A 16,788-nucleotide genomic window follows, 5' to 3' on the forward strand; every position below is an offset into this window, starting at 1 on the left:
CCGCCCGCGCCTCCCCTCACGCTGCTCCGTCCCGCGCAGGGCCGCGGCGCGTCCCGGGAGAGGCCGCGGTGAGCGCGGCCGGCGGGGCCATGGAGCCGAGCGCCCTGGCGCAGGCCGCGGGGCGCGACGTGGAGATCCTCATCGAGGCCGTGGCGGGCGGCGCCGCAGGTAGCGGGGCGCGCGGCGGGGACGGGGAGCCGGTACCGAGCCCGGCGTGGGCAGCGCCCGCCGCGCTCCCAGCCCCGCGCGTCCGGAGCGCCCTGGGGGAGGGATCCGGCTGTCACTGCGCGGGTGATGCTGTCCCTTTCCTGGCGGGAATGCGGGTCCCGGCATCCCGGGGAGGGCACCCCGTCCCTGGCAGGCTGCAGCCGACCCAGCGGTGCCACGGGGCTGCTGCTGACGCCGCGCTCGGCTCCGCGCAGAGGTGCTGCTCAAGGTGGTGGAGCTCTATTTCTGCGAGAGCTGCGGCCAGAGCTTCCCGGAGCCCGCCCTGCTGTCCCAGCACCGGTGCCTGCAGCTGGCGGAGCCGCCGGGGACGGAGCCGGCGCGGAGCAGCGGGGAACCGGCGCGGAGCAGCGGGGAACCGGCGCGGAGCAGCGGGGAGCCCGCGGGCGCCGCCGAGCCGCTGCTGTGCCCCGTGTGCCGGGCGGCGTTCGCGCGGCCCGGCGCGCTCAAGGAGCACTTCAGGAGGCACCGGGGCGCGCGGGGGGCCCTGCCGTGCCCGGAGAGGAGCTGCCGCTTCTCGGCGGCGGCGCGGCGGGAGCTGCGCGGGCACCTGCGCGCGGCGCACGGGGCGGGCACCGTGCCCTGCGCCTCGCGCGCCTGCCCGCTGCTCTTCCCGAGCCGCGCGGCCATGGAGCGCCACCGCCGCTGCCACCTGCCCTTCCACTGCGGCCGCTGCGCCTTCGCCACCGCCAACGCCCGCCTCTTCGGGCAGCACAGGAAGGGGCACGCGGCCGAGCCCGCCCGCGCGGCGCCCGGCACCGCCGGCGGCCTCCAGCAGCCCCGCGTCCTGCTCTCGGGTAGGGCTCTGCGGGGCCAGGGCTGGGGGGAGCCCGGGGGGCTACAGCCCGTGGGGGCCGCGGGGCCGGGTCTGTGTGGCTGCTACGGCTGGGGGGAGTTGGGGGCTGCGGGCACCCTGCGGTGCAGCCGCTCTCCGCAGCTCTTCCCCGCTGCGGTTTCGCCTGTGGAAAAGAGCCCAGGAAAGAGCCTTGTCTTGGCAGGAAGTTGCTCGCGGGCATGTGGGAGAGGGGTGGCGTTTGCTGCTCACCTGGAATGTGATCCGTGATCTCTSTTACCACTTGGAAGCAGGAGAAGGGCAGGAGGATGCGGGGAGCTGCCGTCCTGGCTGGGAAGCAGCAGCGGGAGCAGCCGGGCTGGCAGAGCCCGCGGGCACCGGGCAGGGCTCCTTGGAGGGCCAGAAGGCATCGGCTGGAGAGGAGGACTCGGAGAGTGGTGCGGATGAATTGCTGGAGGAGGATGGAGAGAGCCCCTATGAGGGGGAGCCCAAAGAGAACGGGAAGGAAGCTCCTGAGGAAGCCCAGGCACCCCAGGAGCAGCACCCCGAAGGTAGGATACGGAGCGCCACAGGGCTGTACGGGAGCTGTCTGGSCCTTTTGCTTGGGAAGGAGCAGCGTAATGCAGAGATGGGCTGGGCTGTGGGCCTGAGAGGCCCAAGGCATCCTGCCTTGCTCCCTTCCTGCACCTGTCCTGCAGTGCAGAATTTTTCTCTATTTCCTGCCCTCTGCCTATGTGAAAATGTCACTTCTTTCTTGGTAGCTGTCCCCAGAGCTGCTGGGCTCTGCCTGCCCAGAGTCAGGGGACACTGCAGCTAGACTGGAGCTGTAGGTCCTGGCTGCCCGGGACATGGGTGTCCTTTGGAGCCAGTGTGRCTGCCTGGTGCTGGGGAGCAGGGACATGTGGAAAGGCCCCCTTATTTTTCCCAGTGTTGAGCTGGAATGATTCCACCCGAGCCATGCCAGTGGCTCGGGATGGGGCCGCTCCCTACCAGCACGCAGCTGCTGCAGGGCTGTGTGTGATAACTGCCCCAGCGTAGCCACACTGCGGGGAGAGCGGAATGACAGAATGACGGAATCTGCTTGTTTTTGCCATCCCTTCCCTGCTGCTGCCCCATTCTCGTCCCCGTAGGGAACGTCGGGGAGGGCTCCGAGTACCTTTACAAAACGCACATGTGCCCCGAGTGCAAGCGGTGCTTCAAGAAGCGCACGCACCTGGTGGAGCACCTGCACCTGCACTTCCCCGACCCCAGCCTGCAGTGCCCCAACTGCCACAAGTTCTTCACCAGCAAGAGCAAGCTCAAAATCCACATGATGCGGGAGGCGGGCGAGAAGGCCCATCGCTGCCCGCTCTGCCACTACAGCTCCGTCGAGAAGAACGCCCTCAACCGCCACATGGCCAGCATGCACGAGGACATCTCCAACTTCTACTCCGATGTCTACTCCTGCCCCGTGTGCGAGGAGAAGTTTCGCCTCAGCCAGGCCCTCAAGGAGCACCTGAAGACTCACAAAGCCGAGCCCAAGAGGCTGAGCTGCTTCCAGGGAGGCTGCGACTACTTTGCTGAGGACCGCAAGGAGTTCATCCGCCACCTCAAGGATGCTCACGGCATCAAGGCCGTGGAGTGCAGGTACCACGCCTGCTCGCTGCTTTTTGGCACGGCCGAGGCCATGGAGGCTCATCGGAAAACGCACTACGCCTTCCACTGCCAGCAGTGCGACTTCATCTGCTCCAACAAGCACGTGTTCCGCAAGCACAAGAAGCAGGGGCACCCGGGCAGCGAGCAGCTGCAGTGCAGCTTTTGCCCCTACGCCACCTTCAACCCCGTCGAGTTTCAGAACCACGTGGGCAAGATGCATGCCAACGAGAAGATCCACAAGTGCGCGGAGTGCCCCTTTGCCACCGCGCACAAGAGGGTGCTCATCCGGCACATGCTGCTGCACACAGGTGGGTGTCTGGTCGGGGAGCCTGGTCGCTACGTGGGGTCCTGTCCCCGCTCTGGGTGAGCGGGGAGGCTGGAGCAGGGCTTCAACGKCCAGCTCTGTCACACGGCAGACCCCAGCGTCACCCAGCTGGGTGTAGCTTGGTTGTCGATTCCGCCAGCACCAGGCCCAGGAGTCCTGCTGTGCCCCCGTTCCAGCTATCCCGAGCTCCTAGGGAGCTGGGCGTTCCCTGCAGAGGGAGGCCGGGCAGCTGCCCCCCGGCCGTGCTGCTGGAAGTCTTTTCATGTTGTCTGTAGGAGAGAAGCCCCACAAGTGTGAGCTGTGCGACTTCACGTGCCGGGATGTGAGCTACCTGTCCAAGCACATGCTGACTCACTCCGATGACAAGAACTTCATGTGCACCGAGTGCGGATACATCACCAAGTGGAAGCACTACCTGAACGTCCACATGCGCAAGCACACCGGGGACCTCCGGTACTGCACGGCGCCCCGCGCTGTAGGAAAGGCTCCCCAGATCCTGCCTCAGGGATGCACTGCTCTGGGCTGTGCTCTGTTAGGCTCTCTTGTCCCTGAGATGGGCAGTCTGCGCTGACCAGGGTCACCAGCATCATGGGGTGGGGGCAAAGCTGCCCTTGGTGTCCCAGTGCCCTTGAGAAATGTGTCACTGGGGTCAGTGCAGCTCGGAGTCCAGGGCCACAGTCTGCTGCTACTCGTCAGGCCTGGCTTAGAGCACGAGCAAAGCAGCCCTGGGTGCATGCAGGTGTCTACCCACAGATATTTTTATTTCTGAATTACCGCTTTGCCCTCCTCTGTGTCTAGTCTGCCTGCAGATGTGCTGCAGATGCTCTTGGTGTGAGGGGGCCAGTATGAAGCAGGTGCCCTGGGGGGCACTCAGGGAACCCAGCCCAGGCTGGGTGTGCAGAGCACCAGCAGCACCAGGAGCTGTGGCAAGGAGGAACAGCTGGTGATAAGAACTGCTTTGWCTGCAAAGGCTGGATTCAGCAAACAGTTCCATGTTTTGGGGTGGGCAAGTAGAGTGTCCAGCATGGCTCAGCCCGTGCCAGTTCCTTACGAGGCCTGACCAGCTCTGCTTCCCCCATAGGTACCAGTGCAACCAGTGTTCGTACCGGTGTCACCGTGCCGACCAGCTGAGCAGCCACAAGCTGAGGCATCAGGGCAAAAGCCTCATCTGCGAGGTGTGCGGCTTCACCTGCAAGCGCAAGTACGAGCTGCAGAAGCACATGCAGGCCAAGCACTCGCAGAACTACCAGGTGCCCATCTTCCAGTGCCAGTACTGCGCCTACCAGACCAAGTACAAGCAGGCGCTGCTGAACCACGAGAACTGCAAGCACACCAAGCAGAAGGAGTTCCGCTGTGCCCTCTGCTCCTACTGCACCTTCAGCAACACCAGCCTCTTCTTCCACAAGCGCAAGGTTCACGGTTACGTCCCCGGGGACAAGGACTGGCTGGAGAACTACGCCAGCAAGGAGCAGGAGATCAGCTCCTCCGAGGTGCTCTTTGGCTGCGAGCTCGGCGCAGCTCCTGCTCAGCACAGCGCATCCCACGGCTCGGGTGCTGCCTCCCCAGCCTCCGGCAAGGAGCAGTGGGCGAAAGCGGAGCCGCAGCGGGAGGAGAGCTGCCAGCGAGCGCTGGTGCTGCCTCTTCTGGAGCAGGGTGCTGCTGTGCCCCAGGGCGGCCCCGAGCTGGGGCAGGGGCAGCGTGAAGGGGAGCAGAGCTGTCCCCTCACTGCCAGCGCACAAGTTGATCCTGCTCCAGGCTCAGCTGGTTTTGCTCCTTCGGGGGATGTGGTTGAGAGCTGCACCTTGCACTTGGAGACCTTGGATGTCTCATCTGACCCTATGCTGGAGCATCTGGCTGGAGATGCCTGYGCATCTCAGGCAGAGAGCGCAGAAATGCTGGCCTGCAAGGAGCCTCCTGCAGCCTATGAAGTGCTAGGCTCCCGGGATGACCTTGGCCTAGAGGACAATGACAACGCACTTGGAGACATCCCAGACTTTGAGGAGGATGAGACAGATGCACGTGGGAATGAAGCAGCGAGGCTGGAGGGCAGCACTGTGACGGGGGACAGCCAGGGAAAAGATGTGGTCGGGGAGGCTGAGGGCAGCCCACAAGGGCCGTGCTCCGACCTCGGCGCGCCGGGTGCGGACACCGGAATGAGGGAGAGCAGCCACGTGGAGCCGGCCGAGCACCGGCTGCGGGCGCCGGGATCGGCCGAGCGGAGCCGCTCGCCGCCTGCGGCCACCTCTCCCGCCGACGCGGGGGGCGGCTGCGAGTCGGTGCTCAAGGCGCTGCGGAAGCAGGACAAGGAGCAGGCGGAGACGCTGGTGCTGGAGGGCAGGGTGCAGATGCTGGTGGTGCAGTCGGAGAGCCGCATCTTCAAGTGCGAGAAGTGCTCGTACGTGACCCGCAAGGAGAAGTCCATGTCCCTGCACTCGAGAGCCAGCTGCCAGAGCCGCCGGGCACCGCTCGTGTGCCACGAGTGTGGTGCCAGCTTCAAACAGCAAAGGGGGCTCAACACCCACCTCCTCAAGAAGTGCCCKGTCCTCCTGAAGAAGAACAGGACCCTGAAACTGGCTGCTCAGGAGCTGCCTGGSTTGTGCCAACCTGCCAGCCAGCCAGGGGACAGTGGTCCAGAAACATCAGGGAGCGACAGGGGAGGCTTGGAGGAGTCTGGGCACCATGAGACCCCCTGGGAAGTGGAGGTGATAGCTGAGAAAACGCAGTCCTCGAGCAGTCCCTTAGCCAAGGAAGAGGCCTCGGGCAGTCCTGCTGTTGAGAAGCCCCCTCCTGATAGCAGCATGGACGTGGTGGAAGAGCCTTCCATGCAAGGGGATCCCGCTGAGCCAGGTGGAGCCGTTTGTCCCTCCCAGCCTGGGAGAACATCTGAGAAATACCGTGTGGAGGGCGGAAAGCTGCGCTGCAACGCGTGCTCCTTCGCCTGCTCCCGCGTCTCCACCATCACCTCCCACGTGCAGGACGGCTGCCGGCGGCGGGCGCAGTTCTGCTGCTCCCTGTGCCCCGCGGCCTTCCGCTCCCGGCGGGCCCTGCGGAGCCACCGCAGCGAGACGCACGGCGAGCGCCCCGAGGGTGACGGGCGCCAGGGCACCGAGACACCCCCAGGAGCCCCGGCTGGCAGCGAGGCGGGTGCACCCGGCGAGGCGCCGCCAGCCGCCGCTCCCCGGAAAGCCGCCGTTCCCAAGCGGCGGCGGTTCTCCTGCCCCACGTGCCCCTTCACGTGCCACCAGGAGCGGGCCCTGAAGACGCACACGCAGAGGGGCTGCGCGGCGCTGGGCGAGTTCCGCTGCGCCTCCTGCCCCTTCACGTCCAAGGCGGCCAAGGCCCTGCGGCTGCACCGGCGGCTGCACCGCAAGCGCTACAGCAAGCGGCCGCAGCTGCAGTGCCGCCAGTGCGAGTTCACGTGCAAGCAGGCGCGGTGCCTGCGCCAGCACGTCCGCATCAAGCACGAGGGGCTCAAGCCCCACAAGTGCCGCTACTGCGAGTTCAGCACCACGCGGCGCTACCGCCTGCGCGCCCACCAGTCGCTGCACACGGGCGTGGGGCGCGTGGCCTGCGGCGCCTGCGGCCAGACCTTCGGCACCAACTCCAAGCTGCGCGTGCACCGCCTGCGCGTGCACGAGAAGACGCCCACGCACTTCTGCCCGCTCTGCGACTACGGCAGCTACCTGCAGAACGACATCACGCGCCACGTGAGGAGCTGCCACCGCGGCGAGCTCAACGTGGGCTGCGCCCGCTGCGACGCCCGCTTCAGCTCCGAGACCGCCCTCAAGCAGCACGTGCTGCGGCGGCACGAGGAGAAGGTGCCCTACGGCTGCCCGCGCTGCGGCTTCGTGTGCCACAGCGAGGCCACCCTCAAGTGCCACGTGCAGAAGCAGCACCCGCACCTGGAGTGCGGCGCCTGCAAGGAGACCTTTGCCACGCGGGACGCTCTGGAGGAGCACAAGAAGCAGCACTTCAGCCACCGCTGTGAGCTGTGCAGCTTCGCGGCCAAGGAGCGGCAGCAGCTCGTGGGGCACTACGTGGAGAGCCACGAGCCGGCCGCCCCCCAGGAGAGACCCCTGCGCTGCCCCTTCTGCGACTTCGCCTGCCGCCACCAGCTCGTCTTCGACCAGCACATGAAGGGCCACGGCGGCACCCGTGTCTACAAGTGCTCAGATTGTGAGTACACCACCAAGAACAGGCAGAAGATCACGTGGCACATCCGTATCCACACCGGCGAGAAGCCCTACAAGTGTCATCTCTGTAAATACGCCTGTGCTGACCCCTCGCGCCTCAAGGTGAGCACGCTGCTTGGGGACGGGGGGACATCGCTCCTACCCCTGTGTGGGTTCGGCAGGGCTGCAGGCACAGAGACCTGGGCAGGAAGAAGCTTTCAGGGGAAGTTTTCCATCTCTCCTTTTTCCCTTGGAGTTAGTACAGGAATAAGAAGCAAGCGGGAAAAAGGTATGTGGGTATTAACATGTTTCCCTTCAAACTCTGCTGACTGCTGTTCTGGGGAAAGGGGTTTATTAGCAAGGCAGGAATATCGGTCCCTATGCAAGTTCAGCCCTGTGCAAGTTCAGCCGTGTGCTCACTGGCATCTCTGGTGCCCTTGAGGGTAAGCAGCCGTGTCACGGGGCAGCCTGGCACCGCAAAGCCCAGCGTGGCTGCTCGCGCTGCTCCCTGTGCTGGTGGCAGCCTGGACATGGCACAGGAAAAGTGCGGTGCCCCTGTGATCGGGGCCCCTGCTTGCCCACTTGCGCGGGGCAGTGCCACGCTGCGGACTGGAGGCTGCGGCTGCTCCGCCTCGTAGGTGATGATCTCTTCACATGGCAAAGAGCCTCCTGTCTAGACCAAGGGAGCCAGGTGTGAGCTAATGGAAAGCAAATGGTCTGTTTTGCTGAGGGGAATATTGACTTTTTGTAATGGTCAGGCCGAGCTGGAGGCCCCTGGGGCCGCCTGGGTGAGGCAGCCCTGGAGCGCTGCGCTGGGGAGCGGCTGGAGGCAGAGTGTGCAGCGAGCCCTGCCAYGCTGCCTCCAAATACCAAAGCAGGGAGAGGAACCCAGGCTCCCCGTGGGCTGAACAGAGCAGTCTCGGGTGTATCAAGGTCTTGTCCTGGCCCTGCTGCAGATCTCTGCATAGTCTGTCAAACTACGTGATTTCCCTTCTTGCCCCTTGTGAGGTCGGGCCCGGCTGCAAGCCCTTCCTGAGGATCCCTCGAGGATCCTCGAGGACAACACGGCCTCATGCTGACCGGAGGGAGGGTTCCTAGAGGATGCCCTGTGGAGCCCAGCTGGGGCGGTGRGGTGGGTTTCATGTGTGAGGCTGCCCCTAGCCCAGTGCTGACCATGTCCATGCCTTCCCTGTGCCCAGTACCACATGCGGATCCACAAGGAGGAGCGGAAATACCTGTGCCCGGAGTGCGGCTACAAGTGCAAGTGGGTGAATCAGCTCAAGTACCACATGACGAAGCACACGGGTGAGTGGCTGGCAGAGCTGGGGGCGCAGGAAGGGCCATGGCATCGTGAGGGTGGCACCTCTGTGCCCTCCTCACTGCCTGTGACCCAGCTGGCGGAGCGGGAAGCAGCGGCCAGACCCCATCAGGGCAGCACCTCCCACCTCCTCCCTGCAGTCGCAGCCCTTGGGGTGGGGAAGGCCAGATGACACAGACCCTCGGAGCCCTATGGATAGGGGGGGACCCTCAGTTGCTGCCAAGGGAGCAGAGGGGCGGCGGTGCCAGGGCCCTGTGGCAGCGGTGCCAGGGCCCTGCTGTCGCCGCAGGCCTCAAGCCGCACGGCTGCGACGAGTGCGAGTACCGCACGAACCGGGCGGACGCGCTGCGCGCGCACAAGGAGACGCGGCACGGCGAGGCGCGCGCCTTCGTGTGCGAGCAGTGCGGCAAGGCCTTCAAGACGCGCTTCCTGCTCAAGACGCACCTCAAGAAGCACAGCGAGGAGCGGCCCTACGTGTGCGGCGCCTGCGGGCGCGCCTTCCGCTGGGCCGCCGGCCTGCGCCACCACCGCCTCACGCACACCGACGAGCAGCCCTTCTTCTGCCGCTACTGCCCCTACAAGGCCAAGCAGAAGTTCCAGGTGGTCAAGCACATCCAGCGGCACCACCCCGAGCGCAGCGTGGGSGATGCGAGCCAGGGCGTGGGCAAGGAGCCCCCCGCGGACCACGGGCACCTCCTGCTCCACGCGCAGCGGCAGAGCCCGGCCCAGCAGAGCCCGGCCCAGCGGCCCCCCGCGCAGGATGGCGGCCGCCCTGCGGACGAGGGTGCTGTCCCCCCGGGGGGCACCCTCTAAATGCAGGCCCTCCACGGAGATGTATGTGTGTGTATAGGCATATATGTATATGAGATGTAAAATATGCGGCTGTATAAAAGGAACCTCAACTCCTTTTAATCCTGCTGCTTTGGGCTGTGTTGTGTTTTCCCTTTCCAAAGTGGGGCTAGGGTGGTGAGAGCCTTGGCGTGGCTTTGGTTTTTGCTCCTGGTTAAAACCTSTCCCTGGGGGCTGGGTATCCGTCATGTCCTTATCCAGCGAGCGCTCTCTTTTCTGCTGGGAGCACCTCCTGGGATCCTTGTGTGKGGGGCAAGCGGGGAGACCCTGGCTGGATTGGACCAGGCTCTGGAGCTTTTGTTAGGCAGGACTGGGGTCAAAGCCCCATTCCACCCCTCTGGGCAGCGAACACCGCTCAGCAAGACAYTTAAAAGGGCAACGTGGGCCTGGGCACCTGTGGGCAAGAGGGCACCCTGTCCAGCACTGCTCAGCCTCACAGCTCCCTCCCAGGAATGCTGTGATGCTGGGGCAGCCCTCGCTCCTGCTGCTTCCTGGGCTCTGCCCTGGGGCCTTGCCCTGGAGCCCAGCACGAGCAGTGGGGCAYGTTCCCCAAGCAGGGGGGAGTGCCCAGGCTCTGTTCCCCACACGCAGGCCAAGTTGGTCCCCCAGAACCGTCTGGACCCCAAACAGTCTGTTTGTCACAAGATTTTTTATTGGGTTGTTTGGATAGAAAGGAGGGTGCAGGGGTTCAGGAGAGGGAGCTGCGGGGGCAGGGACAGGCTCTGCGCGGCAGAGGGGGGTTTGGGGCCTGACCCTTCTCCCCGCTCCCCTTGCTCTAGTCTGGTCTAGGGGGTTCACTGGGCTCTAGTCTTGCTCTCCCGTGCTGGGGGCACAGGTGTGGGCAGCAGATCTGGGGTGTCCTGCCCCATTTCTCCTCTTCTCCGTGGCTGAGCTGGGGCCTGGGRCAGCTGTGCATGGAACAGACCCCACATGGGGCAATGGGCGGGGATGGAAGGGGCCATCCCAGGGAGGTGCCTTCCCCTGGAGGTCACTGTGGACCAGCAGCAACGGAGACACGGAGGGCAGCTGCAAAGGGCCGGAGCGCAGGGTGCTCGGCTCTGCRGGGCCCGAGCTGGGCCCGCTGTGCGCCTTCCACCGGGCGCCGCTCGCCCCAGGGTGCTCATTCCTGCTCGGCACCCGGCGGCTCCGTGATGCGGATGTGGACGAAGAGCGAGGAGGGCGGGATGTTGGTGCCGTCCTTGGAGAGCAGGTGGATGTGGCGGTAGCCTGCGGGGCACAGCGGGGCGCTGCTGGCTGCCGGCCCCACAGCGTGCCCGGCGCCCACCCTGCCAGCCCCACTGCCGCCCAGCAGCAGGCAGCAGCCCAGCCTCACCGGGCTTGATGTTGSCGAAGGGCAGGGTGAACTGGCCCACAAAGTCGTTGCGGGACGTCTTGTCGTAATCCTCCACCACGAAGCGGACGAGGGCCAGCTCCGGCATGCGGAGCTGAAACCGGAGCGTCTCATCCCAGCGGGGGTTAAAGCCTGCGGAGGGAGAGCGAGCGCTGAGAGGGCAGGAGCAGGACGGAGCCGGGCAGCGCGCTGGGACTCACCGTTGTTCTCAATGTACTTGGTCTCCTGGTGGGCCTGGTCGGCGGGGACGCCGTGGATTTCCACRCGCACCAGCGGGTCGATGACAGCCTCGTCCTTGCTGTTGGCAACTTTGGGCAGCTGCTGCCCGCTGATGACCTGCACACAGGGGCAGGGTCCCCCTGAGCTGGGAGCAGCGCTGCCGTGAGCTGAGCAGGCCCCGGAGCTCCGGCTCGCCGGCCAGCCCCACACCGAGCCGGCCGTGGGTCTGCGAGGGCAGCGCTGCCCCAGCTCTGGGCAAAGACCCAACCCACACGCTGCTGTTGGGGCACATCCTCACTGCCGGGGGGCTCCCTTGGCCCCGTACCTGGATCGTCAGGGTGGTGGGGCCGTAGCTCTCCCAGGTGCTGGGGTCGCTGGGGTTGAAGGGGGTCCCCTCGTGCCTCATGAAGGGYGGTTTGAGCACGTAGCCACAGCGGCCGTTCTGGCTGAAGAGCCCGTCGTTGAGGTCCATCTCTGTGCCGGCCGTCTGGAAGTTCAGGGCCACTGCAGGGAGGCAGCATGGAAACAGCTTGGGAAGGCCCAGGGTACCCGCACCCAGCGCCCTATGGACGTGTTCCCTGCTGCAGCCGGGGGGCAGGAACCAGCCTGGGCTTGAGGAACAGCCTGTCCCGCGGGCAGGGCCACGCTGGGGCCAAGGCAGCAGTGCGTGGGTAGCCCTGGTCTCCCCTGGTCTCCCGGGCTGCAGCTGGCACCGCTGTGGGTCTGTGGGTCTGGAGCCCCTGCCCACACGCAGCCCGGCATCCCAAGGCCGTACCGATCTGGCAGCCCGCGTTCCACATCTCCTGCGGGTTGTAGTTGGAGGAGTCGGTGCGCATCCCGCTGGGGTAGATGCGGCTCAGCTGCCAGGCGTTGTGGCGGACAAACTCATTCCCTACGGATGGACCGGGAGGGCCTCTTGTGAGGTTAGCCSCCCATCTGCGTGGCCTCCCACCCCCTGAGCCGCCCGGCAGCACGTCCACACCTCCACCCACCTGTCCATCCTCCTACCCAACCCTCTGCCCATAAATCCACCCAGCCATCCACCTCAGCCCCTCCACCTCACCCGACTCCCGGATGAGTTTCCTGGCCTTGGCCTCGGAGAAGGAGGAGATTTCGGAGGGCCGGGAGTGGGCGCGGGCCTCCTGGAAGCCCTGGAAGGACACGCTCTTGCAGTAGATGACGCAGTCGGACAACGCTTGCGCCAGGCTCTCCCTGTCCTTCTGCAAGGCAGAGACACGTTCAGTGTCCCCTGAGGGCAGCAGTGTCCCGCAGCACTCTTTGGGACGGGGTCTTCACCAGCCTGGGGCCATAGGGCGGCCCCAGCCAGCTGAGGTGCTGGGGTGGCAGTGGAGCCCCACAGAAGCAGAGCAGCCTGGGGACACTTGGCACGATGCTGCCACGGCCACGGGCACCAAGGGGAGCCCCCAGCTGCTGAGGACCCCATGGTCACTGCCGTCCCCTTGGTGCCTCACAACCCACAGACGTGACCGGGGGTCTTGGCACTCCCGCCCCGTGCCCAGCACCCACCTTCGCCCTCCGCTTCTCCTCCTCCGCCTCTGCGCCATTGTCCTCATCGGACAGCTCGGGCGCCTCGTCCCCCGGCCCGTCCAGCATGTCCTCCAGCCGCCCGATTTTCTTGCCCTTCAGCAGGATCTTGTGCTTCAGCTCCTGCGGGGTTGGGGATGGGGGTGGCCCTGCGCAGGGACCCCGGGGTGCCAGGCCCCGGTGCCTCTGCTCCCCGGCACGCAGGATGCTCCCGGGGCAGGGACAGCCTTTCCTCTGTGCGAAGTGCCCAGACCCTGGGGTTCCCTTGGCAAAGGAGCCCTGCTCTCAGCAGGGAGGTGTTGGAGCAGGACCCAGTCATTGGGGGGTGACAGGGGCACTGCCCCATCCCACATGGGACAGCGATGCCCAGCGCGGCCGCGCTTGGGGCTTTACCTCTGGGGACGGGAGCTGCGTGGGGATGCGCCCGTCGGTCGTGGCCGTGAGGAGCTGCTCGCCCAGGATGCTCTTGAGCTGCTGGGCCAGCACGTCCTGCTGCTCCACGCTGCAGTGGTTCTCCAGTGACAGGATCACCGGGTAGTCCGAGGCCTGGGRCAGACGTGCAGGCGGGATGCATAGGGGAACACGGGGCTCCTCTCCTCTACCTGGAGTGACCACAGAGCCCCACGGCCCTCGGTGCCACCGAGGTGGCTGCATCAGTGCAGCACCTTGCACCCTCCTGGGTGGGCAGCGCTGCAAGGGCTCACAGGGGCTGTGCCCAGGCACGGTCGATGCCAGGGAMGAGCCCTTGTGTCTCCCGAGACCTGGCTGTGCCCCCATACACCCCAGTCCCCCATCATGCCCCCTACCCACCCCGTCCCCCCCAGCGCCCATCCCACCCCAGTGTCCCCAGCAGGCTGGGCCCACAGGCATCCCTGGCAGGCCACAACACAGGTCTGCAGGTCAGTCCCCAAGGTGCCATGGAAGGGAAGGGCCCCAGCCACCCTCTCCCCCTGCTGCCCTCCAGAGACCCACTGCTGTCCCGGAGCACCGCGCTCCTCCCCAGGGCCCGCGTGGGAAGGGTGCCCTACCTGGAAGGCGTATTTGCCCAGGGTGCTCACCACCTCCCGGAAGGGGATCTTGGAGGTGAACGTGTGGCCGTGGTAGACCAGGGGCTCCCCGTTCGGCCCGTCCCAGCAATCCACCTCGAGGCAGCGGCAGCCCCKTTTCAGAGCCCTGCAGGGGGGCAGTCAGCAGCCCTGCTAGCCCATGCCCGGCCAGGGCACCGGACCCCCTGGTACCCACCCCAGCTTCTCCTCTGGTTGTGGGTGTCTCCTCCCACAGGGACCATGCCAGCCTTGGGGACAACTGCTAGGGGTGTGGGRGGGGTACCGTTGTGTGGGGCAGCTGTTCCCAAAAGGGACCCCTTGGAGGGGCCACAGGGAGCTGCATCACGGAGAAGGAGCCCTGCCAAGGGGCAGGGTTGTCCCTCTGCCAAGGGAAGCGTCTCCCCTTGCTTGACTTGYGCCACGGAGCTGCCCGGAGCCTGGCCAAGGAGAAGGCAGCCAGGAGGGAGCAGCTCTTCACCTGATGTAGCCCTCGATGCTGCTCTGGCCCCGGATCTGGTCCTCTATCAGGTAGGTGTTGTGAGAGGAGGAGATGAAGTAGTGGCAGAGCGGCTGGCTCATGTCCTGCCAAAGCGCCCGGTGCCGCGGATTGAAGATGGAGCCCTCCGGGGAGCAGAGGTACATGAGGAACCCATCGGCGCTCAGCACGTGGCGGGCCTTGGCTGGGGACACACGGGGACACACTGAGTGCCGGGGACGGGGGCAGCGCGGGGACCGGCCGGGCCGGGAGCAGCGCTCTCTTACCCGTCTCTGAGGGCTCGTACTTGTCGATGAGCTCCATGGCGAGCTCCTCCGTGCCCTCGCCCTCCAGCTGCTCCTGCTGCAGGAAATCCACCAGCTCCAGCAGCGTCAGCTTCTTCCCGTCCTCGGAGAAGTCCTGGAAGAGGCTCAGCACCTCCTCGCGCTGAGTGAGAGCCTTGTAGAAGAGCACGAACTCCTCCCCTTCCAGCGTCCCCGACTCCGACTTGTCGGCAGCCTGCAAGGGACTCGCTCAGCACCCGGCCAGGGCTTCAGCCACCTCCTCGGCAGCATCCCTGCTCCCGGGGGAGCCCACGGAGACCCCGCAGCAGCGGTAGACATGGAGTGATGGATAAAAGGATGGAAGGATCGTTGCATAAACGGGTAGCTGGGTCAACAAATGGATGGATGGATGGATGGATGGATGGATGGATGGATGGATGGATGGATGGATGGATGAGCAGGTTGATGTATGCGGTGGATGGATGGATGGATGGATGGATGGATGGATGGATGGATGGATGGACGGATGGACGGACGGAAGAAATCGATCCTGTCCTCCTGCAGTGAGGATGGGCTGCACAGCCTGCTGCAGCCCTCTAGCCCTTCTCCTTCAGGCATGGTGGTTACCTGGAAGAGCCGCATGGCATGATCCTCGTTCATGTCCACATTCATCATCTTCAGGAGGCGCTGCACCTCCTTGAAGTTCATGCGCCCATCCTTATTCTTGTCGGCCTTCTGGAACCAGTCCCGAATCCATGTGAGAAGCCCCAGGACTGATGCTAAGGAAAAGGATCTTGGGGTGCTGAGACAGAAGGGGCTGAGGAATGTCAAAGGGCTCCTTTTCCTTGTGCTGTGGCTCTCTCCACCCCAGTGCATACACATGCAAAGAAGCCACATACATGCTGGAGGAGCAGGGCCCAGGGGAGGGCAGGAGACGGAGCAGGACYGGGTAAAAAGGGCAGGGTTTGGCACAAGCAGTCCGAGAGGTGCCTGCAGGAAGGATATTGGTCTATCTTCTCCCTCTGGTCCATGCTGGTGGCCACCTCAACGAGCTGGCGCAGGCCCTGGATCCAGCACTGCGCCTCCTCCGCCGAGCCAGCAATGAGGTCCAGGTTGCCCCGGCGGCCGTAGAAGACGATGGTGAAGCAGCGCTCGGCGGGGAACTCCTCAGCCAGGCTCTGCAGCACCTCGGACTGGTGCCCTTCCCGCACCGTCTCCACGTCGCTGATGGAGACTGAGGGAGGGCAGGTCTGTCTAGGGGGGACAAGGTCTGCAGGGCAGGGAGCCCTGCCCCGAGACTGCTGTCCTTCCCTCCATCTCCCTTTCCTTCCACGAATCCATCCATCCATCCATCCATCCACCCACCCATACATCCATACATCCATCCATCCACCCACCCACCCACCCACCCACTCTTTGTGTCCAGCAGCAATATCTTTTCAGCCTTTAACCCTTGGGTGCTGCTGGAAGACAGGGAGCCTCAGGGAGGGGTGTGCATGAAGACAGGCTACACACACACACGCAGCCCCTCYTGAGTGCCCCAGCACCCCTCACAAACGAGAACCTGCACCCCTTTTCACTCCGAACCGTAACGACCACSTCGTGGGCAGCCCAGAGCAGCCAGCACTCACAGGCAGATTCGGTTTTGCCCGTCCTCTTGGACTGGTACCAGATGGTCATGCAGTCCTCCTGCAGCTTGAAGTAGCGCTGCTTCTTCCAGCTCTTGGACTTGACTTTGCGCATCAGCGTCCCTTGCTGCATCTGCTCCAGCTGCTCCGTGAGCTGGATGCCTGCGGACACAGAAGGCTGCAGCCCTGGGACACCGTGCCCTGTTCCCTGGCTCCCTCCAGCTCCGGGGACCCTGCGYGAACCCTCAGTTTGGGATGAAGAAGGAGCAGCCTCTGAGGCGCAAGAGGGGTGGAAGGCGACTCCCCACGAGCCCTTGGGATCCCACCCGCACACCCACCCTGGGCACCGGCGATCCAGCGAGGTAGGGGGGGCTCCCAGGGCACGGGGAGGTGGCTCTATCCCAGGCAAGGGGGCCAAGGGCCGGATTTGCTGCCRCCACCCGCGTGGCCGGCGCGGGGCCGCGCGCTGCCCGCCCCCGGCTCGCACTCACGGGCGTTGCAGGGCAGCGAGGCCATGGCTCTGTGTCCTCCGCGCGGCCGCGGCGCCTGCGGGGCACAAGGCAGCGGCTGGGGCGCGCGGGCACCTCTGCGCGCGCCGCCCGCCCCGCGCGGGCACCGCTCTCGCCCGGCGCCGAGTTCGGCCGGCCGGGCTGATGAAATATTCATTGTGTGCTCAGGAAACCAGAGCTTCTTGGGAGGTGTGGGGGAAAAGCAGGGGCTTGGAAGAGGGGCCCCCGAAGCGGAGCCCGGGAGGGAGCTGCACCCCCTGTGTCTCGCAGGACTTGCTGGCAGCYGCTCGCGGCTCTCCGGGCAAAGGCAGCCTTGGGAGATGGGTAAAACTGCAGCCGAGAGAACAAAGAACCAGCCTGTCCTGTAYGGGAAGCATCGCACGGATGGAAAACTTGGAGGTAACGGGGAGCCAA

At 65.4% G+C, this 16,788-nt stretch overlaps 2 protein-coding genes across 2 annotated transcripts; one reads left to right on the plus strand and one right to left on the minus strand.

The window, feature by feature from the left end:
• Positions 1–89: 89 nt before the first annotated feature.
• Positions 90–9,281, plus strand: ZNF142 (zinc finger protein 142). The gene is made up of 8 exons (XM_026041151.1): positions 90–168; positions 423–1,022; positions 1,312–1,569; positions 2,149–2,961; positions 3,254–3,431; positions 4,060–7,273; positions 8,350–8,455; positions 8,758–9,281. The coding sequence occupies exons 1-8, from the start codon at positions 90–92 to the stop codon at positions 9,279–9,281; spliced, it is 5,772 nt and encodes a 1,923-aa protein (XP_025896936.1).
• A 1,156-nt stretch (positions 9,282–10,437) lies between these two features.
• PLCD4 (phospholipase C delta 4) lies at positions 10,438–16,381 on the minus strand. Its single transcript, XM_026034185.1, is given in 15 exon segments — positions 10,438–10,544; positions 10,651–10,821; positions 10,824–11,004; positions 11,213–11,391; positions 11,663–11,779; positions 11,951–12,107; positions 12,415–12,555; positions 12,826–12,978; positions 13,461–13,605; positions 13,957–14,158; positions 14,241–14,472; positions 14,865–14,994; positions 15,243–15,471; positions 15,869–16,027; positions 16,357–16,381. Coding segments are annotated over 15 exon segments (2,328 nt in total).
• Between the last annotated feature and the right edge of the window lie 407 nt (positions 16,382–16,788).

The sequence above is a fragment of the Nothoprocta perdicaria genome, unplaced genomic scaffold (assembly GCF_003342845.1).
Source record: "Nothoprocta perdicaria isolate Ctin4 unplaced genomic scaffold, notPer1 scaffold_0, whole genome shotgun sequence".
In the NCBI taxonomy this organism is placed as follows: Eukaryota; Metazoa; Chordata; class Aves; order Tinamiformes; family Tinamidae; genus Nothoprocta; species Nothoprocta perdicaria.